Source organism: Rhinoderma darwinii, chromosome 12, assembly GCF_050947455.1.
Source record: "Rhinoderma darwinii isolate aRhiDar2 chromosome 12, aRhiDar2.hap1, whole genome shotgun sequence".
Lineage (NCBI taxonomy): Eukaryota > Metazoa > Chordata > Amphibia > Anura > Rhinodermatidae > Rhinoderma > Rhinoderma darwinii.
The window spans coordinates 84,893,115-84,917,769 of record NC_134698.1 but is presented as its reverse complement, the minus strand read 5'-3'; the positions used below and the strand labels follow the sequence as shown (position 1 = coordinate 84,917,769).

General features: G+C 47.9%; 1 protein-coding gene across 9 annotated transcripts in view; it reads right to left on the bottom strand.

Annotated features, from left to right (window-relative positions):
* Positions 1-24,655, bottom strand: part of STON2 (stonin 2) — a 421,961-nt gene that overhangs the window by 343,215 nt on the left and 54,091 nt on the right. For 4 of the 9 annotated variants that reach the window (XM_075844465.1, XM_075844467.1, XM_075844464.1 and 1 more), the window contains 3 exons: positions 23,061-23,172; positions 22,391-22,597; positions 21,639-21,821 (listed from right to left, as the gene is read on the bottom strand). In XM_075844465.1, the coding sequence (XP_075700580.1) occupies positions 21,639-21,821; positions 22,391-22,597; positions 23,061-23,136 (466 nt within the window). In that variant the 5' untranslated portion in view covers positions 23,137-23,172. Of the gene's footprint in view, positions 1-10,487; positions 10,643-13,357; positions 14,229-14,454; positions 14,556-19,419; positions 19,464-21,638; positions 21,822-22,390; positions 22,598-23,060; positions 23,211-24,655 lie in introns of those variants that run through there. The other 5 variants (XM_075844468.1, XM_075844469.1, XM_075844472.1 and 2 more) reach the window with 5 other exon arrangements.

The window sequence follows — 24,655 nt, the reverse complement described above, 5'->3', positions numbered from 1 at the left end:
TATCTAATTGTATCATGTGTGATACTGTCTGACAAACATTATACTGATATAATCTGTATATAATTTCAGTACAAAGACTCCTCAGGCGCCACATACACTATAGTTATGGAGAAAAGTAATTGCCCCCTCCCCCCCCCCCTCTCCATCATTGTATTCCGGTGATTCCTTCAGTCGTTCCCACAGGTATATAACATCCAACACTCGTCCTGCCAAGGCCTGAGGGGTGTGCACAGGGCGCATCACTCCAGCAGGTGGAAGGGGGCGCTGCGCTGGCTCCCTTCTTCTGCCTATTTCAGAGGCACCTGGGCCCAGCGAATCAGGGCGCTTCTTCTCTCAGTTGGCTCACTACCGCTGTAGTAGCCATAGCGGCTGCTAGCGGCGAAACCGGGAATTAGGGTGCCCGTTGGGATGGGCCCCCCATGGCCGGCGGCACCGCTAGCAGCGGTGCCACATTCAATAGTATCTGGGTTCAAATACTATTGAACACTATAGCAGAACAGGGAGGTATCTCTGCTATCCACTAGCGCCACTGTAGCTCCCTGAAGCAGCGGAATCCCTGTGTGGCTGGGGATCCCCCTCCTGGACGGAGCGCTTGACGCCTTACTTTGTCTATATATGGACAGTGACGTCTGGGGCTTCTCCTGGAGGGGAATCCGCGGTCTCCCATGCTTGAGAAAGGTCCAGTTGGACTGAAACGTTGCATTGGTGGGTGAATACATTTTCCTTTTTTCCTGGATGTGGATCTTACCCAAGGGACTTGGGCCTGCACCCGGTATATTTTTATTATCTTTTTCTCTGGTACTGTAATATTCTTCCCTCTTTTGTGTTCTGTGGAGTGACGCTTCTCTATGATGTGTTCTGTGGAGTGACGCTTCTCTATGTGACGTGTTCTGTGGAGTGACGCTTCTCTATGTGACGTGTTCTGTGGAGTGACGCTTCTCTATGTAACGTGTTCTGTGGAGTGACGCTTCTCTATATGACGTGTTCTGTGGAGTGACGCTTCTCTATATGACGTGTTCTGTGGAGTGACGCTTGTCTATGTGACGTGTTCTGTGGAGTGACGCTTCTCTCTATGGCGTGTTCTGTGGAGTGACGCTTCTCTATATGACGTGTTCTGTGGAGTGACGCTTCTCTATGTGACGTGTTCTGTGGAGTGATGCTTCTCTATGACGTGTTCTGTGGAGTGACGCTTCTCTATGTGACGTGTTCTGTGGAGTGACGCTTCTCTATATAACGTGTTCTGTGGAGTGACGCTTCTCTATGTGACGTGTTCTGTGGAGTGACGCTTCTCTATGTGACGTGTTCTGTGGAGTGACGCTTCTCTATGTGACGTGTTCTGTGGAGTGACGCTTCTCTATGTGACGTGTTCTGTGGAGTGACGCTTCTCTATGTGACGTGTTCTGTGGAGTGACGCTTCTCTATGTGACGTGTTCTGTGGAGTGCCGCTTCTCTATTTGACGTGTTCTGTGGAGTGACGCTTCTCTATGTGACGTGTTCTGTGGAGTGACGCTTCTCTATATAACGTGTTCTGTGGAGTGACGCTTCTCTATGTGACGTGTTCTGTGGAGTGACGCTTCTCTATATAACGTGTTCTGTGGAGTGACGCTTCTCTATGTGACGTGTTCTGTGGAGTGACGCTTCTCTATGTGATGTGTTCTGTGGAGTGACGCTTCTCTATATGACGTGTTCTGTGGAGTGACGCTTCTCTATGTGACGTGTTCTGTGGAGTGACGCTTCTCTATGTGACGTGTTCTGTGGAGTGACGCTTCTCTATGTGACGTGTTCTGTGGAGTGACGCTTCTCTATGTGACGTGTTCTGTGGAGTGACGCTTCTCTATGTGACGTGTTCTGTGGAGTGACGCTTCTCTATGTGACGTGTTCTGTGGAGTGACGCTTCTCTATGTGACGTGTTCTGTGGAGTGACGCTTCTCTATGTGACGTGTTCTGTGGAGTGACGCTTCTCTATGTGACGTGTTCTGTGGAGTGACGCTTCTCTATGTGACGTGTTCTGTGGAGTGACGCTTCTCTATGTGACGTGTTCTGTGGAGTGACACTTCTCTATATGACGTGTTCTGTGGAGTGACGCTTCTCTATATGACGTGTTCTGTGGAGTGACGCTTGTCTATGTGACGTGTTCTGTGGAGTGACGCTTCTCTATGTGACGTGTTCTGTGGAGTGACGCTTCTCTATGTGACGTGTTCTGTGGAGTGACGCTCCTCTATGTGACGTGTTCTGTGGAGTGACGCTTCTCTATATGACGTGTTCTGTGGAGTGACGCTTCTCTATATGACGTGTTCTGTGGAGTGACGCTTCTCTATGTGACGTGTTCTGTGGAGTGACGCTTCTCTATGTGACGTGTTCTGTGGAGTGACGCTTCTCTATGTGACGTGTTCTGTGGAGTGACGCCTCTCTAGGTGACGTGTTCTGTGGAGTGACGCTTCTCTATGTGACGTGTTCTGTGGAGTGACGCTTCTTTATGTGACGTGTTCTGTGGAGTGACGCTTCTCTATGTGACGTGTTCTGTGGAGTGACGCTTCTCTATGTGACGTGTTCTGTGGAGTGACGCTTCTCTATGTGACGTGTTCTGTGGAGTGACGCTTCTCTATATGACGTGTTCTGTGGAGTGACGCTTCTCTATGTGACGTGTTCTGTGGAGTGACGCTTCTCTATGTGACGTGTTCTGTGGAGTGACGCTTCTCTATGTGACGTGTTCTGTGGAGTGACGCTTCTCTATATGGCGTGTTCTGTGGAGTGACGCTTCTCTATGTGACGTGTTCTGTGGAGTGACGCTTCTCTATGTGACGTGTTCTGTGGAGTGCCGCTTCTCTATTTGACGTGTTCTGTGGAGTGACGCTTCTCTATGTGACGTGTTCTGTGGAGTGACGCTTCTCTATGTGACGTGTTCTGTGGAGTGACGCTTCTCTATGTGACGTGTTCTGTGGAGTGACGCTTCTCTATGTGACGTGTTCTGTGGAGTGACGCTTCTCTATGTGACGTGTTCTGTGGAGTGACGCTTCTCTATGTGACGTGTTCTGTGGAGTGACGCTTCTCTATGTGACGTGTTCTGTGGAGTGACGCTTCTCTATGTGACGTGTTCTGTGGAGTGACGCTTCTCTATGTGACGTGTTCTGTGGAGTGACGCTTCTCTATATGGCGTGTTCTGTGGAGTGACGCTTCTCTATGTGACGTGTTCTGTGGAGTGACGCTTCTCTATGTGACGTGTTCTGTGGAGTGCCGCTTCTCTATTTGACGTGTTCTGTGGAGTGACGCTTCTCTATGTGACGTGTTCTGTGGAGTGCCGCTTCTCTATGTGACGTGTTCTGTGGAGTGACGCTTCTCTATGTGACGTGTTCTGTGGAGTGACGCTTCTCTATGTGACGTGTTCTGTGGAGTGACGCTTCTCTATGTGACGTGTTCTGTGGAGTGACGCTTCTCTATATGACGTGTTCTGTGGAGTGACGCTTCTCTATATGACGTGTTCTGTGGGGTGACGCTTCTCTATATGACGTGTTCTGTGGAGTGACGCTTCTCTATATGACGTGTTCTGTGGAGTGACGCTTCTCTATGTGACGTGTTCTGTGGAGTGACGCTTCTCTATGTGACGTGTTCTGTGGAGTGACGCTTCTCTATGTGACGTGTTCTGTGGAGTGACGCTTCTCTATATGACGTGTTCTGTGGAGTGACGCTTCTCTATGTGACGTGTTCTGTGCAGTGACGCTTCTCTATATGACGTGTTCTGTGGAGTGACGCTTCTCTATATGACGTGTTCTGTGGAGTGACGCTTCTCTATGACGTGTTCTGTGGAGTGACGCTTCTCTATGTGACGTGTTCTGTGGAGTGACGCTTCTCTATGTGACGTGTTCTGTGGAGTGACGCTTCTCCATGTGACGTGTTCTGTGGAGTGACGCTTCTCTATGTGACGTGTTCTGTGGAGTGACGCTTCTCTATGTGACGTGTTCTGTGGAGTGACGCTTCTCTATGTGACGTGTTCTGTGGAGTGACGCTTCTCTATGTGACGTGTTCTGTGGAGTGACGCTTCTCTATGTGACGTGTTCTGTGGAGTGACGCTTCTCTATGTGACGTGTTCTGTGGAGTGACGCTTCTCTATGGCGTGTTCTGTGGAGTGACGCTTCTCTATGTGACGTGTTCTGTGGAGTGACGCTTCTCCATGTGACGTGTTCTGTGGAGTGACGCTTCTCTATCTGACGTGTTCTGTGGAGTGACGCTTCTCTATGTGACGTGTTCTGTGGAGTGACGCTTCTCTATGACGTGTTCTGTGGAGTGACGCTTCTCTATGTGACGTGTTCTGTGGAGTGACGCTTCTCTATATGACGTGTTCTGTGGAGTGACGCTTCTCTATATGACGTGTTCTGTGGAGTGACGCTTCTCCATGTGACGTGTTCTGTGGAGTGACGCTTCTCTATGTGACGTGTTCTGTGGAGTGACGCTTCTCTATGTGACGTGTTCTGTGGAGTGACGCTTCTCTATGTGACGTGTTCTGTGGAGTGACGCTTCTCTATGTGACGTGTTCTGTGGAGTGACGCTTCTCTATGTGACGTGTTCTGTGGAGTGACGCTTCTCTATGTGACGTGTTCTGTGGAGTGACGCTTCTCTATGGCGTGTTCTGTGGAGTGACGCTTCTCTATGTGACGTGTTCTGTGGAGTGACGCTTCTCCATGTGACGTGTTCTGTGGAGTGACGCTTCTCTATCTGACGTGTTCTGTGGAGTGACGCTTCTCTATGTGACGTGTTCTGTGGAGTGACGCTTCTCTATGACGTGTTCTGTGGAGTGACGCTTCTCTATGTGACGTGTTCTGTGGAGTGACGCTTCTCTATGTGACGTGTTCTGTGGAGTGACGCTTCTCTATATGACGTGTTCTGTGGAGTGACGCTTCTCCATGTGACGTGTTCTGTGGAGTGACGCTTCTCTATGTGACGTGTTCTGTGGAGTGACGCTTCTCTATATGACGTGTTCTGTGGAGTGACGCTTCTCTATGTGACGTGTTCTGTGGAGTGACGCTTCTCTATGTGACGTGTTCTGTGGAGTGACGCTTCTCTATGTGACGTGTTCTGTGGAGTGACGCTTCTCTATGGCGTGTTCTGTGGAGTGACGCTTCTCTATGTGACGTGTTCTGTGGAGTGACGCTTCTCTATGTGACGTGTTCTGTGGAGTGACGCTTCTCTATGTGACGTGTTCTGTGGAGTGACGCTTCTCTATGTGACGTGTTTTGTGGAGTGACGCTTCTCTATGTGACGTGTTCTGTGGAGTGACGCTTCTCTATGGCGTGTTCTGTGGAGTGACGCTTCTCTATGTGACGTGTTCTGTGGAGTGACGCTTCTCCATGTGACGTGTTCTGTGGAGTGACGCTTCTCTATCTGACGTGTTCTGTGGAGTGACGCTTCTCTATGTGACGTGTTCTGTGGAGTGACGCTTCTACAACCGAGATTACGAGCCCGGCCCCTCCCCCAATATCCGCGTCTGATCTCACAAATGATCTTCTGGATGAAGGGGCAAAAATTCCCACAGACCCCAAAATCTTGTAGAAAATCTGAAGAAGAGCAGAAGATGTTTTACTGCAAAGAGGGACGAACAACCCCATATTAACGTGCATGGGTTTATAATGGGACGCCATATAAGCTCCTGTGGTGTCATGTGGGGGGGGGCACATGGTTTTCTCCGTATACTGCAGGGGGGGGGCACATGGTTTTCTCCGTATACTGCAGTTGACCGTCATCAGTTTGGCGCCTGCACCGTCTTCGTCTTGTGCTGAACATGTGACGGAAATCAGTGCGGGTTCCGGATTCCGTTGCGGGGGATTAGTTGCTGGCGTTACACGGTCCTGGCAGCTGATGAGCACTGACATCTCCCCCCGGTATTAACCTCTCACTGGCACATCCCCCCCAGATGTCAGCGTGGACGCCGGCCAAACACCAGGAAATGCTTCACATTGTGACACGAGGGGCTCCGGGAACCTGCGGCGTCACCGACTCATCGGGGGAAGGTTCAGATCAGATTATCGCACGGAGTTGTGTATATAGGGGGCGCTGTATAGATATATTATAGTGTAGGAGGTAGTTACAGCTCGGAGATGTCCCCAAATGTCCAGGACTCAGGGGCAGGACTCCCTCTCATGACCCCCCACAGGGGCTATTACTATCACTGAGGTCGCTGTTGTGATGTGCTGCAGCCAAAACAAGAACTACAAACATCAGAGCATCGCAGCACCGAGACGCAGATCATTAATACTGAACGTTCCTCTTATGTTTCACTCCATCAACTGCCGCCGGCCCGGTGCACAATGTGCGCTGCCCGTCTCTGCGCCTTCATGAAAACCGCGCCCCGGGCCCAAATCTAGAATAAATAGGTGTATGCACCAGAGAATTAGATTGTCAGCGAGACGTCTGCTCCTCCCTACATAAACACACAGCTGGAATTTATTCAGAGATAAGCGTCACCTGTGCGTTACATAGAGATAAGCGTCACCTGTGCGTTACATAGAGAGAAGCGTCCCCTGTGCGTTACATAGAGAGAAGCGTCCCCTGTGCGTTACATAGAGAGAAGCGTCCCCTGTGCGTTACGTAGAGAGAAGCGTCCTCTTTGCGTTACATAGAGAGAAGCGTCCTCTTTGCGTTACATAGAGAGAAGCGTCCTCTGAGCGTTATTCACAGATCCTGATGGGACTGCTGCACGTTACTTTGTCAGTGAAATTATGGCGTTTAATCATCCAGGGATTAGGACAACCTATTACATGTCCTCCCCTCGCGGCTTCTTCTCTTAATTACATGTCCATTCCCCGCTGCCACCCGTCCCCATTACATGTCCTGCCCGCACTCCCTTCTCCCCATGTCTCCCGGTGGAGGGCGCTGCCCCAGGTGGCTATTGTGATTTAGAACTGTCCACAAGGCTCCTGACCAAGAATTAACAGACGCTCAGGAGCTGGAACCCTTCATTGATCCCGCAATACAAAGTTCAACGCCGTTAACGCTTCATGTGCAGATTCTATTAGTGAAATATTGAAGCGACACAAGAGGGGACAATACCCGAAATCAGAGCCCGACATCAGACGCATCCTGCGCCCTGCAAAGTAAGATCAGAAGACAAGCGGCAGGTCAGAAGCTTAGGAGATACTTAAAGGCTATAGACACTTCTGACATAGAAAACATGGATTTTACATATGTCAGGGTTACCTGGAGTTATAAAGTTGCAGCAAGTTCCAGGCTGCAATCTCCAGTTCTTCCTCTCAGACCCCCTGATATCCAGTTTACAACCTCCTAGTATCAGACTTTCTCCTGTGGACGTGTCCCTCCCAGTAATATTAATGCTGGATGTGAGGTCTGTGTGTCCAGGATGCTGCTTTCTTCACTAGCTCCCAATTATGAGCACAGCTTTATCCGTATGCTGCTTTCCCCTTCTACAGCCCATTAGAGTTCTCCTCTCTACAGTACATACACGGACACTGTGCTGAAGAGGGTGGATTTGCCTTCATCCTCCCCTTGCAGAGTGTCTGTGAGTGCTCTCCTCTCTCTCTACACGGACAGGCTAAAACAATTCTCTTTACCTAATACTTCTGAACTGCTGAGGATTAGTAACAGTGTATCCCGTTTAGCTCACAGGGGATTGTTTAAACACATGACAAATCTGTCTCCTGTCCTGATAATTTGTTACAATGTATCAGTGCAGGTAAATGTATCCGGTGGGAGTCCAACATGTTTAGATCACAGTTATGTAGAATTGATACATTGTAACAAATGCTCAGCTGCGAAAAGTATTTGGGCAGAACTGGTTTCCAGCCTCTCGATGTAAACAAGTATGTTCCCATTGAGTGACAGCAAGCATAGCTCTTGACAATAGTGAGGAATTGAAACTTCTCACTTGGTTTGAATGGTTTCTCTTGGTTTTGGGACAATGAAGATTATAAAGAGAAGAACCCGATCCCGACAAACGCTGGTAATTCATGTAAATCATATTCAGCCGGAGAAAGGTCAAAAACTGCAACTGCCCAGCAGGCCTGACGATGCCACAAAGGCGCAGTGTCTGCCCACAGATTTTATTAAAATATATATATATACACACACACATACACACACTAATATATACACACACACACACCATATAGTTATAGGGAGACTGTAAGTGATCAATCTGCAACACTCGATGTTTTTTTTTTCAGACTGACAGGACGACACAAGGCTCAACAATATCCCTGGGGTCGGCCTCATGGCAATACCCCTGGGGTCGGCCTCATGGCAATACCCCTGGGGTCGGCCTCATGGCAATACCCCTGGGGTCGGCCTCATGGCAATACCCCTGGGGTCGGCCTCATGGCAATACCCCTGGTATCTTCCTAGGGACATATAAGAGTCATCCAGGTTGAGCCTCTGACATGGGGGTTGCACAGATGTGTCTCTGTCCATGTACTGGACTTACTGTTGAGCTTCAGCTTATACACAGTAACCAATCTGCAAAAGCAAAGGTGCAGTGTAAAGCATGGGAGAGGGACAACGCAGCAGCCTGGGCCTATGTGGAGACGGGAAGTGGATACAGACAACCTCAGACTCCAATAGACAATGCAGCTAAATGAGTCACTGATCCTAGTGGTGTCCTAATGGAGATGAACTACAAGCAGCCGCCACTGGAGGACATACACAGCGGGTACGGATCACCTGGAGGTGGTGACTATAAAATAAGTAAATATATAATGATGTGCTGTAAATGACCACGCGCCTGCCCCCCTGTACACGCGCCTGCCCCCCTGTACACGCGCCTGCCCCCCTATACACGCGCCTGCCCCCCTATACACGCGCCTGCCCCCCTATACACGCAGCCTGCCCCTCTATACACGCGCCTGCCCCTCTATACACGCGCCTGCCCCCATATACATGCGCCTGCCCCTCTATACACACGCCTGCCCCCCTATACAGGCGGCTGCCCCCCTATACAGGCGGCTGCCCCCCTATACAGGCGGCTGCCCCCCTATACACACGCCTGCCCCCCTATACACACGCCTGCCCCCCTATACACGCAGCCGTCCCCTCTATACACACTCCTGCCCCCCTGTACACGCACCTGCCCCTCTATACACACGCCTGCCCCCCTATACACGCAGCCGTCCCCTCTATACACACTCCTGCCCCCCTGTACACGCACCTGCCCCTCTATACACGCACCTGCCCCCCTATACATGCGCCTGCCCCCTGTACACACGCCTGCCCCCTATACACGCGCCTGCCCCCCTATATTTCAGTCTGCCCCCTATACAAACACCTGCCCCCCTATACACACCCCAGCCCCCTATACACACGCCTTAAAGAAAATGTCCCCTACAGATCTCCCTCAGATCCAGCTGCCTCTTAATTCTGTTTCTGGTAAAGCTGTAAAGTAAAAAATACGATGAAACGAATAAAATGAGACTTCCAGTGTATTGTGCGATAACGCGGTGACAATCCCCCTCCCCCACCTAGGACAAGGGCTGGACGGAGGGGTACTCTCCCCCATTCATTGTAGTTCTGATCCCCTGCCCAGCCCCCACCATCGGGATCCCTGATACAACAGAGATACAAAGAATCGCAGCGCAGGAATCCGGACACCTGTTACTATGGCAGCCGAGAGGGAATCTGTTCTATGGAGAAGCCTGGGAAACTGCGCCACACACCCAGATGGGGAGGCAGAGAGCGGGCACAGGGGCAGCCCGGGCGCCAGGCAGCAGAATATTGACTACGGCGCTTATTACAGGAGAGTCGCTGCCTCCTGCGCCGGCTTCACGCAGAGACGTTGAGTTTGAGTTACGTAAGAAACTGGAAACTACAAAGTTTCTCCAGAACTATTTACAAGAAAGGAATGGCGGCACGTGGGAACCGCGTCTGGTGTTTTACCATTTGCACTTTTTTCCATTGGAGTCAATAGGCATCAAAAATAGCCCAAAAACTGCAGGCCCAACCCCATGTGAATGGGGACATATAATCTGCCACAACCGTATCATTCTGTATCAGTCGCATTAGAATGGGCCTCTCCTGGTGAATGGCGCCGGTGCCTCGCGCCCCATGATTAACATTCCCTTCAGCTGCCATTATTGAAACGGATTTAATATGATGACAGTGAGCAGATAAAATCATTAATATCCGGGCTGTCAGCGCAGGGTTAACACCGTCCCCTCCCTTTCGCTGAGAAGATTCAACTAACAGTCCATGTGAGGGAACCACAGCTGCAAACATCCTCACCCATCTGATGTCATCACCACCAAACCTGTGATGTCACCAGCAACTCGGGTGCCAACAAATTCTGAGCTAAGAATATTGTCAAATACCAAGAACAACAGAACAAACCCGGTGATGACTCATTACATGGGAAAATACCAGGCTGCTCCCTGGTGCCACCTAGAGGAAGGGTGGAGATCTGCAACACTCACTATCCTTCAGACAGGCAGACGATGCACTGATGATCTATGGGGTGGGAAACAAAACCTTATATGACACAGGTGCATTCCTACCTTTCTGACATGTTGCTTGTGGAGCTGCAGGTCCAGAGCTCAGTGGGTGTTCCCTGTGAAGCAGCTCTTCCCCCTCTCCCTCCTTCTCTCACACGGTGAGGGCTGAAGCTCTGAAGGTCTCCTCAGTGATACAACCCGCTGTGTGGGAATGGCACTGACTACGCTCAGGAGAACGTCAGGAAGACGAAGGGTTGGAACAAATGACTGCAGGGTTAGATTACACAGATCTGAAACCATAGAGACGCAAAGGGTCTGCTAAGGAGCTGTATACACAAAACGGTAGTGCTTTTAATCAAGACTATGTGCTTAATTTTTTGTTTAAGATGCAAGTGCACAACCCTTTTACCAATACTTGCTCACACAGATCCAATCCATCTGCTCTTCTATATAGGATAGCCGGGCTGTATACAGGTATATATATATGTGTGTATAGGTTGGGCCTGTAGACAGCCTGGATCTTATAATGGGTTGGGGCCTGTACATCCGCCAGTCGTTGCTGCTGAGAATGAAGGAACCTGTTTACCCAGTGCTGGATAATGTAAACGAGAGAAATGCGTCAGGATCTGAGCAGGAAATCTCTAGAGCGCGACCGACTGCTGAGCACAAGACGAAAAGCAAGAAAATCTGTCACTGTCAGCCGGCTGCAGGGAAGTCACAGCTCCTCAACTTCACGCTTTTTAGATTATTCTGTGCTGCACTAATGGAATTTCTGGACTATCAAATGCTGGATTGAAGGAATGTTACTGTATGTATATTTATATTGTTACAGATCATGCTACATCATATATTATACAAGGGGCGGAGCTGTGACAACTTGCGCAGCACATCGAATACTGCAGCCGAATACTTTATAAACTCTTCAATATCTAAAAGAATTTTCACCAAATCTCATACTGGAGACAACACAATCTTACTACAGAAATCTTCTCCCAGCATGCAATGCACATGTGGCAGCCCCCCGTCCCCTGTGCTGCCGCACCCCACCACAAAGACCTGGCTGCTTCTGAAGTGAATATACTCATCCCAATGACATCTGCGGAGACAACAGCGCTGGGAAGAACGAGGCCTTACATGACAACTCCCATCATCCTGACCCATAATGACCTCCAAGTCCTTGAATTGTCATCTTTTGTAGTATACAATCCTATTTAGCCATATCTGTGTCTGGAAAAGCTGGGTGTCTAGTATGTCCGCTATTACTGCGGTCACAACGGTTGTCATTCAGCTTCTCCAGACCCCTGAACAGCCAATCTGGGGGAAATCGTTATAGAACTTGGTGGATTTGCCATTCAGGAGTGTGGAAAAGCGGAGTGACAAATTTAAGAGGAGCCGTCATGGCAGCCACATGAGCGGTCATCCAAAAACAACAGGTACAGCACAACTTTTATCCAGTTCTCTCTTCTGAACAATCTCTGTCCTAATGAGGAGACCGGCAGACGACTAACGTTAGATCCTCCCTGCCCCCTGCTCTGCACGGACCTCCACCGCTATGATCAGGGCAGGAAGAGCTGGAGACCGGCTGCCCTCCCGATACAGCGACACCCAGGAGCCTGGACACCCGAGGTTCAACACCCAGACCACCAGGAACTCTACTATTAACCTCCTCACTGCCCTAGACCACCAGGGATTTAACAATTAACCTCTTCATAGCACTAGGCAAACAAGTATGTTGCTTTTAATCCCTTTCTGTACCCTAGACCACCAGGGATGTCACCGGTAACGCACTTCGCTCATACGATCTGTGGTGGAGGAGTGCAGAGCAGGCGGAAAATGTGATGACAAATATTATGTTCCCTGTCTGCAGTAGGACACATAGATTGTTAAGCCCCACCCCATTAATAAGCCTCACCCATTACTAAGCCCTACCCACTACTAAGCCCCACCCCCTCAGCCGTTCACCAGCCGGAAATGGTGCCGATCAGCAGGAAACTAACCCTGCAGACTGACAAACAGCGAGGGCAAATATATCTCCTGTTTACCTTTATCATACACTTCTAGGTTTAGTTTTCCTTTAAATGTTATCTGTGCAGTTCAGTGGAATCTATTACTCTCTTTTATCAGCCATTTCAAGCTGACTGTAAGGTGAATACAATCTATTGTTCCCTGTTATCAGCCGTTTCAGGTTAAGAGACTGTAGAGTTCTTCAGTGGGATACAATGGGAGAAACCTCCCTGCCCCATGATCCCTATTTAATGTCCCAGATCTCCAGTGCTGAGAACTTTCTGTGTGACGGATATCACCCGCTCCTCTTATAACGCTCTCGCACTGTTATAATCTCCAGACTGTAGGGCTACTGGCCCTTTAATTAGAAGTGAGGTAAGTAGCCTTGTAAGACTGATCCGTCCCCCACTAGCAGTGATTCGGATAATAAATTAGGGAGTTGTGGTTTTTGACGTGATTTTTGGAAACTTAGCAAAGCAGCACAATTTTTGTAAAAACCGTCGCGGTTTATGTTGCGATTATCAAAATCACTGTAAAAACCCGCAACGAAAAACGGTCCAGGTGAGGTGTTAGGCTCTGTTCACACGCAAACTCAAAAACGTCTGAAAAACCTGAGCTGATTTCAAGGGAAAACAGCTCCTGATTTTCAGACGTTTTTTATGCCACTCGCGATTTTCGCAGCGTTTTTTATGGCCGTTTTAGGAGCTGTTTTCTATGGAGTCTATGAAAAACGGCTCCAAAAACGGCTGAAGAACTGACAGGCACTTCTTTTTCATGGCAGTTTTTTTACGCGGCCGTTTTTAAAACGGCCGTGTCAAAAAACGGTCCGTCGGAACAGAATGACGAAAACAATGGGCAGATGTTTGGAGGCGTTCTGCCTCCGATTTTTCGGCCCAAAAAACGGCCGAAAATAAGCCGTGTGAACATACCCTGACTCTTGTGCAGTTCCCGCTCACATATTCGCTCTGTGCTCCACTCGCCGGGCTGCGGATTGACACTTGGCTCCGGGCATCACATTCGTCTTATTTTCAATGTGATTCCACTTTAAATTCTTTTCACAAGTGACACACAGAACAGGTTTTTCTGGTGAGAGGCGACTTGGCGCAGAGACCGGCAGCGCCGAATGTAGCGGCCCTGGAGCCCAGCAGCAACATGAGTCAGTCCATCCGCTGCCTCCGGCCCTCACAATGGGCGATTCAGCCCGAGCCAAAGCCTCCCGTCCATGTGAGTACAACCTGGCATCGTCCACGGAGAAGAGACCCACAGCGACATTTACCCAGAGAAGCGTCCGGAGAGCGCTGCGGAATGTGTTGGCGCCATGCAAATAACAGATGCGATGATCAGAACAGGTTTGCAGATTCCCAGGACGCAGATCATGTGATTATGCCATTAGTGACTTGTCTGAAGAGCTTACAATCCATCTGCATGTTATTTATATTCCTGCTGCCGCCACAATTTGTGTGGGATGATGGGGGAGCAGATGGCGGCTCATCTCCATACACAACACATGCTGCAGAGTCTATAGAACAAAAATAAACGCCATCTCCGGAAGCGAACCATCTAACGACACACCGCGCACAAACCCAGGTGATTGACACAAGACGGAGATTTAACGCCAACCCTGAACTTCACGCCCGATACATCCGGAGGTGACCACAGCGATCCACCTGATCCACCAGCCCATACAACCCAACGGATGAATCATTCATCGAATCTGCCAAAAACAAGTCGCAAACATCAAATCGCTTCTCGCAATAAATCTGGACGGTCGGCGGATTGTGAATCAATTGCAGAATTTGTGAAACTCCATTCACTCGCCACTAGTTCCACCAATGGTCTCCAGTCTGGGCTGCAAATAGTTAATGATAATGCTGAGACCTTGGTGCACAGAGCTCTGCTCACCTGAGCTCCAAACTTCTTCAGCACCGGAGCCCTGAGCCCCTGCTCCGGCCACATAAGCGCCCACAACTCATCCAGCCCCACACACAACTTCCCCCTGTACCACCCCAGAAAGCGCTGCACTCACCCTGAGCCCCGCAGAGCCGCCTCGGTGCTGTGCAGAGCTGTGTGTGTGTGGGGTGAGGTATGCACTGTGCATGCTTGAGCAAGGAGCCGTCATTCAGGGGAGGATTCATTCCCTTTCATGTGAGTGTGGGAAGGGCACAGATTGGAGAGAATAATAAAAGAGGGAGCGGAAGAACAAGAGAAGGCTCCATCCAGACGTCTCCGCTCTGTAGAGTGCAAGCTCTTGGGCCCAGTTGCATTGACTTTTTCTGTAGTCTCCCCCATGAAGCGATAATAATCCAAGAAACGTAATAGTAACTAGAGAGGGAAAACAAGGCGAAGATGATGAAATGGGCAAAGTGATAACTAGAGCAGCCGCAAACCCGGCACGACACGCCCAGCGCACAAACAGCGACAGGAGAACCTGCGGGGGCAAAAGTCACCGGAGGAGCAGCGCGGACCCGCCTCAGGCAAACACCGGACACGGGGAGGCAGCCAAAGAGCCGGGGACACTGACACATACTGGGAAGAAGGCAGAGGCAGCAGTCGCTCCTGGGCCCTGGAGGGGCCCAAGATGTCACATAGGAAGCCACCAGTAATATACATGGTAAGTGTGGCCTCCATTTTGCATTGGGGCCCAGGAGCTTCAAGTTACCAATCTGGAGGCAGGTAAAGAGCCGAGGACACAGGCAACAACAGAACTGGCTTCTCGGAGCTGCTAAACCAGCTGTCAATCAAGGCGGAGAGTGAGCTCTTGGGATCAGTGTGTGCTATTGCAGATGGGTGTAAACCAAACGATTTATCCCAGAAAAAAAATCAGTGCATCCCCTGAAGTTTTATTGTATGTTATACAATTCCTTGCACTGCAGCCGCTGTTATCTAAGTGAGACCTACAACTATGTTCACCCTAAGCCGAGATAGAATAGAATGCCGGGACTGCAGTGAAGACTGACACTAGGAAAACTCCACTTAACAATATGGATTTCTATGCCATGCAGGGACTTTGGAGACTATGTTATAACCCTATGGGCACTGTGATGGGGGTCACTAGTGGTCTCCACCCAGGATCTGTACCAGGTATAAACCAGGCTAACTTAGAAATGCCTGAATACACGATTACAAGATATCACAGGAGGGCGACTGAGGAGCTGCTCACCCGCTATGGGAGCGATAATAGACGCCCACATTATTGGCCAGAATGCTGGTAATTGGTTGTATATAATAATCATCAATAATCAGGGTAAGGCCCCACGGAGCAACATTGATGTGACTGCAGCCTGTTTGGCGCGACTGTTAAATTGCACATTAATGGCGGCACGTTGCAGGTAAAACAGTTGTTTACCTGCAAAATCTTCCACGTCAACGCCACATCAGTGGGGCCCTACCATATGAGCGGTGTTAAGGGGAACTTGTCAGCTCAGAGCGCTATACATAATGGGGAGCGTAACTATACAGGTGGCGAAAATCTACATCTAGTGCCCCCGACACAGCGATAGCGAGTACCACGGAGATGGCCCCTTGACGTTCAAGTGCACCAGGATCTCCTCACTGAACCCTGCCGACCCCATCCCTCTGCTCTGACCATGGAGAGAACATTATCAACCTGGAAGTAAACAATGAACGTTCCTACTAAATAACAGCAAGCAGAGTTCCTGAAAACCGCGAAGAGTTAATACAGAAAATATATTGGAAAATTGTTTAACTTTTTTAATTCTACGAAAAAAATAACATTAATTTGCTAAAACCAGACAACCCATTTAAAGCTCCTCCGTCCTCCCATCTACCTGCATTTCTCCAGCTGTTGTGTACATTCATGTCCCGGCCTGTCCTGTCTGCTGCATCTGCTGCGGGGCCCGAGCTCAGGATCTAATGTCTGAACAGACGTAACGTGCAAGTCTCTTCCTGCAGAGCTGACTATTGTTCTCTACATGAGGTGCAGATATTAGGGCGCCAATCATAGGCCATGTACACATTTGAGGAGGCTCACTCTCCACAACTACCTCAACAGGACGAACATCAGACGGCAAATTCTTATCTAATGTTCATGGCCAGAAAAAAAAAACACGGCCACCTCTAGCCCCATGTTACAATTTACATGTAATCTACACATACAGCAAAGTCACTGTGTACATACATTACATTACTTATCCTGCACTGATCCTGAGTTATATCCTGTATTATACTCCAGAGCTGCACTCACTATTCTGCTGGTGGAGTCACTGTGTACATACATTACTTATCATGTACTGATCCTGAGTTATATCCTGTATTATACTCCAGAGCTGCACTCACTATTCTGCTGGTGGAGTCACTGTGTACATACATTACTTATCCTGTACTGATCCTGGGTTACATCCTGTATTATACTCCAGAGCTGCACTCACTATTCTGCTGGTGGAGTCACTGTGTACATACATTACTTATCATGTACTGATCCTGAGTTATATCCTGTATTATACTCCAGAGCTGCACTCACTATTCTGCTGGTGGAGTCACTGTGTACATACATTACTTATCCTGTACTGATCCTGGGTTACATCCTGTATTATACTCCAGAGCTGCACTCACTATTCTGCTGGTGGAGTCACTGTGTACATACATTACATTACTTATCCTGCACTGATCCTGAGTTATATCTTGTATTATACTCCAGAGCTGCACTCACTATTCTGCTGGTGGAGTTACTGTGTACATACATTACATTACTTATCCTGCACTGATCCTGAGTTATATCCTGTATTATACTCCAGAGCTGCACTCACTATTCTGCTGGTGGAGTCACTGTGTACATACATTACATTACTTATCCTGTACTGATCCTGAGTTATATCCTGTATTATACTCCAGAGCTGCACTCACTATTCTGCTGGTGGTGTCACTGTGTACTTACATTACTTATCCTGTACTGATCCTGAGTTATATCCTGTATTATACTCCAGAGCTGCACTCACTATTCTGCTGGTGGAGTCACTGTGTACATACATTACTTATCCTGTACTGATCCTGAGTTATATCCTGTATTATACTCCAGAGCTGCACTCACTATTCTGCTGGAGGAGTCACTGTGTACATACATTACATTACTTATCCTGTACTGATCCTGAGTTACATCCTGTATTATACTCCAGAGCTGCACTCACTATTCTGCTGGTGGAGTCACTGTGTACATACATTACATTACTTATCCTGTACTGATCCTGAGTTACATCCTGTATTATACTCCAGACCTGCACTCACTATTCTGCTGGTGGAGTCACTGTGTACATACATTACATATCCTGTACTGATCCTGAGTTACATCCTGTATTATACTCCAGAGCTGCACTCACTATTCTGCGGGTGGAGTCACTGTGTACATACATTACATTACTTATCCTAAGTTATATCCTGTATTATACTCCAGAGCTGTACTCACTATTCTGCTGGTGGAGTCATTGTGTACATACATTACATTACTTATCCTGTACTGATCCTCAGTTACATCCTGTATTATACTCCAGAGCTGCACTCACTATTCTGCTGGTGGGGTCACTGTGTACATACATTACTTATCCTGTACTGATCCTGAGTTACATCCTGTATTATACTCCAGAGCTGCACTCACTATTCTGCGGGTGGAGTCACTGTGTACATACATTACATTACTTATCCTGTACTGATCCTAAGTTATATCCTGTATTATACTCCAGAGCTGTACTCACTATTCTGCTGGTGGAGTCATTGTGTACATACATTACATTACTTATCCTGTACTGATCCTCAGTTACATCCTGTATTATACTCCAGAGCTGCACTCACTATTCTGCTGGTGGGGTCACTGTGTACATACATTACTTATCCTGTACTGATCCTGAGTTATATCCTGTATTATACTCCAGAGCTGTACTCACTATACTGCTGGTGGGGTCACTGTGTACATACATTACATTACATATCCTGTACTGATCCTGAGTTACATCCTGTATTATATTCCAGAGCTGCACTCACTATTCTGCTGGTGGTGTCACTGTGTACATACATTACTTATCCTGTACTGATCCTGCGTTACATCCTGTATTATACTCCAGAGCTGCACTCACTATTCTGCTGGTGAAGTCACTGTGTACATACATTACATTACTTATCCTGTACTGATCCTGAGTTACATCCTGTATTATACTCCAGAGCTGCACTCACTATTCTGCTGGTGGAGTCACTGTGTACATACATTACATTACTTATCCTGTACTGATCCTGAGTTACATCCTGTATTATACTCCAGAGCTGCACTCACTATTCTGCTGGTGGGGTCACTGTGTACATACATTACATTACTTATCCTGTACTGATCCTGAGTTACATCCTGTATTATACTCCAGAGCTGCACTCACTATTCTGCTGGTGGAGTCACTGTGTGCATACATTACATTACTTATCCTGTACTGATCCTGCGTTACATCCTGTATTATACTCCAGAGCTGCACTCACTATTCTGCTGGTGGAGTCACTGTGTACATACATTACTTCTCCTGTACTGATTCGTTTTTCAGATGACACACTGTGCAGACACTGAACAAGAAAGGAACACCCAGAGATTTCAGCTCTCAAACTGCAGTATTGTGAGTTCAGCTCTGACTTCGCTGTTTATGGAGATTCATTAACACACCACACAGATTGACAACTGGAGTCACTTGATAGCCGCTCAAACTTATTGGTAAAAACTTTTGATTTCGGCTTCAATGTCACTGACAATGTACACACAGGTCACACTGCTACATAAGGCCAGTGTTACACAATGATGTGTGGCCTGTTGAGAGTTCTGCTAAGTCACACACATTGTACTCAGCATTTCTATGGGTGCAACGTTGTTGTGTGTCTCAGGCCTGAGATGACTGTGATCAGAGCTGAATACGATACAATGTATCAGCCGTCCTGTGCTCGCTTAGTCATGTGACATTGACACTTTGTACCCCCTTTGTATTGATCGGTTGATGGCGGATGTTATTACCTGGGAGCAGGATCATGGTGTCCGGTCGGCCTGTCCTGTGTCTGGTGTATGAGTGAGACCACAGCAGTCACAGGTCTACACACCGATGATGAAGCAAAGACCCCCCCCTCCCCCTTCAGAACAAACCAGCCCCCACACCAATCACTTGTTTGTAATGATTCACTCTGCAGGGGGTAGTGTGCACCCCCCTCACACCTGTCCCTTACATTCCCCCTGCTCTACACATGTACAACACACATCTGTAGTCACAGTCAAAAGACACGTGACCCCGCTCACCGCGACACACAAGACACGTGACCCCGCTCACCGCAACTCACAAGACACGTGACCCCGCTCACCGCGACACACAAGACACGTGACCCCGCTCACCGCAACTCACAAGACATGCGACCCCGCTCACCGCAACTCACAAGACACGTGACCCCGCTCACCGCGACACACAAGACACGTGACCCCGCTCACCGCGACACACAAGACGTGACCCCGCGACACACAAGACACGTGACCGCGTCACCGCAACACACAAGACACGTGACCCCGCTCACCACGATACACAAGACGTGACCCCGCTCACCGCGACACACAAGACACGTGACCCCGCTCACCGCGACACACAAGACATGTGACCCCGCTCACCGCGACACACAAGACACGTGACCCCGCTCACCGCGACACACAAGACACGTGACCCCGCGACACACAAGACACGTGACCCCGCTCACCACGACACACAAGACAAGTTAACCAGATAACCCCGGCACACCAAATACAAGACTCCACTCAACCCGACATACAAGACACGTGACCCCGCTCACCACGACACACAAGACACGTGACCCCGCTCACCCCAAGGCACAAGACAAGGGGAACGAGCTCACACCGACCAACAAGACACGTGATCTGATTTACCCCAACACACAGGACACGTGACCCGTCTCCTCACATAAACCATACATGACCGGATCGTCAGTGCACATGAGGCGACGGTCACACACTTCACTGCTCTCACAGGAGAAAACTCTCAGATCTCGGCTGTTTTCCCTTCAATAACCAAATACAAAGCCGGGAGGAGACGAGCCCCAGGCCCCACAATGCTCAGCAGCTCTGGATACAGGTCAGAGGCTTCCAGCAGGATCCAGTCCAGAAACCATTGTTCCCAGTGTCTGTTGCCCTGACATCACACATTGCTGCGGGGCCCCGTCCAGCTCCTGCCCTGCCCCTCTCCGAGACCCCCAGATCCTCAGACAATTTCATGTTCGGGGCAAGTAGTAAAGCCGGAAGCCACGTTACATTACATATTACTAATTATATTGTATAAACTCGACACCTCAGCGCTCATTGTATTGGGGAACAGCAGGGGCGATACACATAAGCCTGAAATGATAACAGGGAACAATAGATTGTTTTCAACGTCACCGGAAATGGAGAGGAGATAGACTGCAGGTAGAGCGTTGCTGGTGCAGTCATATGTAAATTAGGATTAATAATTGTATAATGAAAAATTTTGCAGCTTTCTAATATAATTTGTGTTTTGATTCTTCATCATTTTCAAGATCATTGTTTGCTGCCAGTGAGGCTGCCTGGACCTATTAGTGCTCACAGCTGAGGGTTTGTTAAAGTGTATCATCTAAACAATCCTCAATGAGGTGAGCAGTCCAGCAGCACAAATCTCTCTCCTGTCCTGATCAGCTGTGTGAGCAGGAATAGGTCAGGAACGGATTTCAACATTCGAATGGGGAAATTAACGTTTCCATACACTGACATCAAGCAGGGATCTTGAAAATCATGAGGAATTGAAACACAAAGTCTATTAGACATTTCCAGAAGCTTTCATTATACACGTATGACACTTTATTTACATAGGACTGCACCGGCCCTTTTACTAGTGGGTGTCCTGTAAGTGGAGATTTTGGGGTGGGGGCTGGAAAAAAAACAAAGCATATGTCAGTGACCTTGTATCTGCTCCCCTCCACCCCGAGTCCATTTATTCGAGGTGAGAGGCTCATCATAGTGAACCTACGTACAAATGTCAAGATCTGAAGAGAACTGAAAATGAGGATGGATGATAACAGGAAACAATAGCCTGCAGTCAGATGCATTGCACAATGTCTTGTGTGAATTGTCAGCCGTGTATCCGGGAATGTCCTTTATAACATATCCTTATACAGGAGACAATTATGGGATACGTGTACATTACAGGCTGGTCGCTGTTACCTTACCCATAGATGCGTTCTCACATGTGGCATCGTCATTGCGGGTGGTCGACCAGTCTGGGTATGGGGGTCTGATGTTTGTGCTGCTGTCCTCATAAAAAACCTCTGTGCTGCTCTGGCGGGGTAACGGGGGCCGCCTGGACGGGCTGCAGGTCGGGGATCTCCAGGTTGATGTTCTTGATGGCGAGGCTATAAAAAGTACAAAAAATCCTTATATAGAAGTCAGCAAAACATCGCCAGCTAACCTGCCACCCAGAGGAGTCACAATTTCTCATCAGGTGTTTCTTAGTTGTATCTGTTCCTGGGAAAGCTGGGTAGCAATCAATAAAAGGGCGGTCACCCAGCTTAGTTATACGGTGATACAGCCCCATATTGTTGCCCTGTGCTGGGGCATGGAGCTAACCAGGGGTGCAGCTGGAGGGGCATGTGCCCGGGTGAAGGAAAGCCTCGCTACCACACTGGTTGGGGTCTGACAGCAATTACATAACTGGCTACCAGATAATCAGAGGATCCTCTCGTGGGCCCAGGAACTTACACCATAATAGGCCCTAAAGGTCTAACAATAAAGAACCCATTTGGTCATTTAGAACCAATCACTTCCCGCTGTGATCATTCTCAGAACGGGTCATTTACAAATAATGATATTTCCTGCGTTTACAATGTCAACAAGAAAGTTTGCAAAAGTGGACAAATGTTCTGTATAGCTGGAGGGGGCCCTCAAAATCCTTTGCTCTGAGAACAGTACAAGACATCACTACCTGTTTTACATGTTGCCTGGGGGGTCTCATCAAACTGGACCCAGCAGAAGACATCAGACCTCCGGGGACTTGGCTCTACATCCGGGGGTCCAGGTCCTGATTTACTATTGATGTCGGGGGCACCGGGGCCCTCTCGTCCTGCCTGGACTCTCTCATGTTCTGGGTGCGGTCGGGGGGGTTTCCTTGACTTGTCCTCAGTAACTTGTCCTATAAAATAGACACAACACATTGAAGGATGATGATGATGATGACTGGAGGGTCGTCTGAATTTATAATTTATAACATGGCCAGAGGTTTTATGGACAGATGACAAGTGTAACTTGTGGGTTATTATATATCACCTGAGCTACACACAGCTCCGTCCACACTTATAACCTCACCCACAACCATTATAATTCTAACAATACACAGAACTCCACCCATTATAGTTCTAATTCTGCCCACAAAGTTTACAATTCAGCCCTCCATAATTATGACCACACCTATTATTTGTATAACCCCAACCTGTAACAGGTAAACCACACCCGCATTATAAAACACCAACCACAAAAAATATAACTCCACCCATAATAATTATAACCACACCCACTATATACACAGGGGCTCCTGGACTGAGAAGGGCTCCGGGTTGATTCATCTGCTATTATTGTTTGTCTGCTGTCATAATTACCTTGTAAGGTCACATCATCAGTGAAGGACACCCACTGGGATTTCTGGGTGGCAACCGTTTCACCTGGTGATGTCATCCTCTCATCTTGGTTCTGGGTTCATAGTGAGAGGTGCTGCAGGAAAAGGAGAGAAGTCTTCTCTTAAAAAAATACTGTAAAAGTAAAAATAAATTAATAAAATAATGAAGTGCTGAATTATTATGGAGCATTGAGTCACTTGTACATATCCTGTACTGATCCTGAGTTACATCCTGTATTATACTCCAGAGCTGCACTCACTATTCTGCTGGTGGAGTCACTGTGTACATACATTACATTACTTATCCTGTACTGATCCTGCGTTATATCCTGTATTATACTCCAGAGCTGCACTCACTATTCTGCTGGTAGAGTCACTGTGTACATACATTACATTACTTATCCTGTACTGATCCTGAGTTATATCCTGTATTATACTCCAGAGCTGCACTCACTATTCTGCTGGTGGAGTCACTGTGTATATACATTACTTATCTTGTACTGATCCTGAGTTACAGCCTGTATTATACTCCAGAGCTGCACTCACTATTCTGCTGGTAGAGTCGCTGTGTACATACATTACATTACTTATCCTGTACTGATCCTGAGTTATATCCTGTATTATACTCCAGAGCTGCACTCACTATTCTGCTGCTGGAGTCACTGTGTACATACATTACATTACTTATCCTGTACTGATCCTGAGTTACATCCTGTATTATACTCCAGAGCTGCACTCACTATTCTGCTGGTGGAGTCACTGTGTACATACATTACATTACTTATCCTGTACTGATCCTGAGTTACATCCTGTATTATACTCCAGAGCTACACTCACTGTTCTGCTGCTGGAGTCACTGTGTACATACATTACATTACTTATCCTGTACTGATCCTGAGTTACATCCTGTATTATACTCCAGAGCTGCACTCACTATTCTGCTGGTGGAGTCACTGTGTACATACATTACATTACTTATCCTGTACTGATCCTGAGTTACATCCTACATTATACTCCAGAGCTGCACTCACTATTCTGCTGGTGGAGTCACTGTGTACATACATTACATTACTTATCCTGTACTGATCCTGAGTTATATCCTGTATTATACTCCAGAGCTGCACTCACTATTCTGCTGGTGGAGTCAGTGTGTACATACATTACATTACTTATCCTGTACTGATCCTGAGTTACATCCTGTATTATACTCCAGAGCTGCACTCACTATTCTGCTGGTGGAGTCACTGTGTATATACATTACATTACTTATCCTGTACTGATCCTGAGTTACATCCTGTATCTCTTTATTTTATATAAATTTACAAAACATAAACTGAAAAACAAATACATAACTAATTCCATATAACCAAAAAGTCACAACCCAATTCTTATAAACAAATTTTCTTCTATACATCTCTGTATATGAGAAGAGAAAACTATACCAGACCCGGCCACATACACCCCACTCTTATATACTTACATCTACACTTCATCCGAAGCTAAACAATAACTAGAATATATACAAACATCATATAAACGTAATCAAAAGTACTAACAGAAAATCCCCCGACCCGCGTC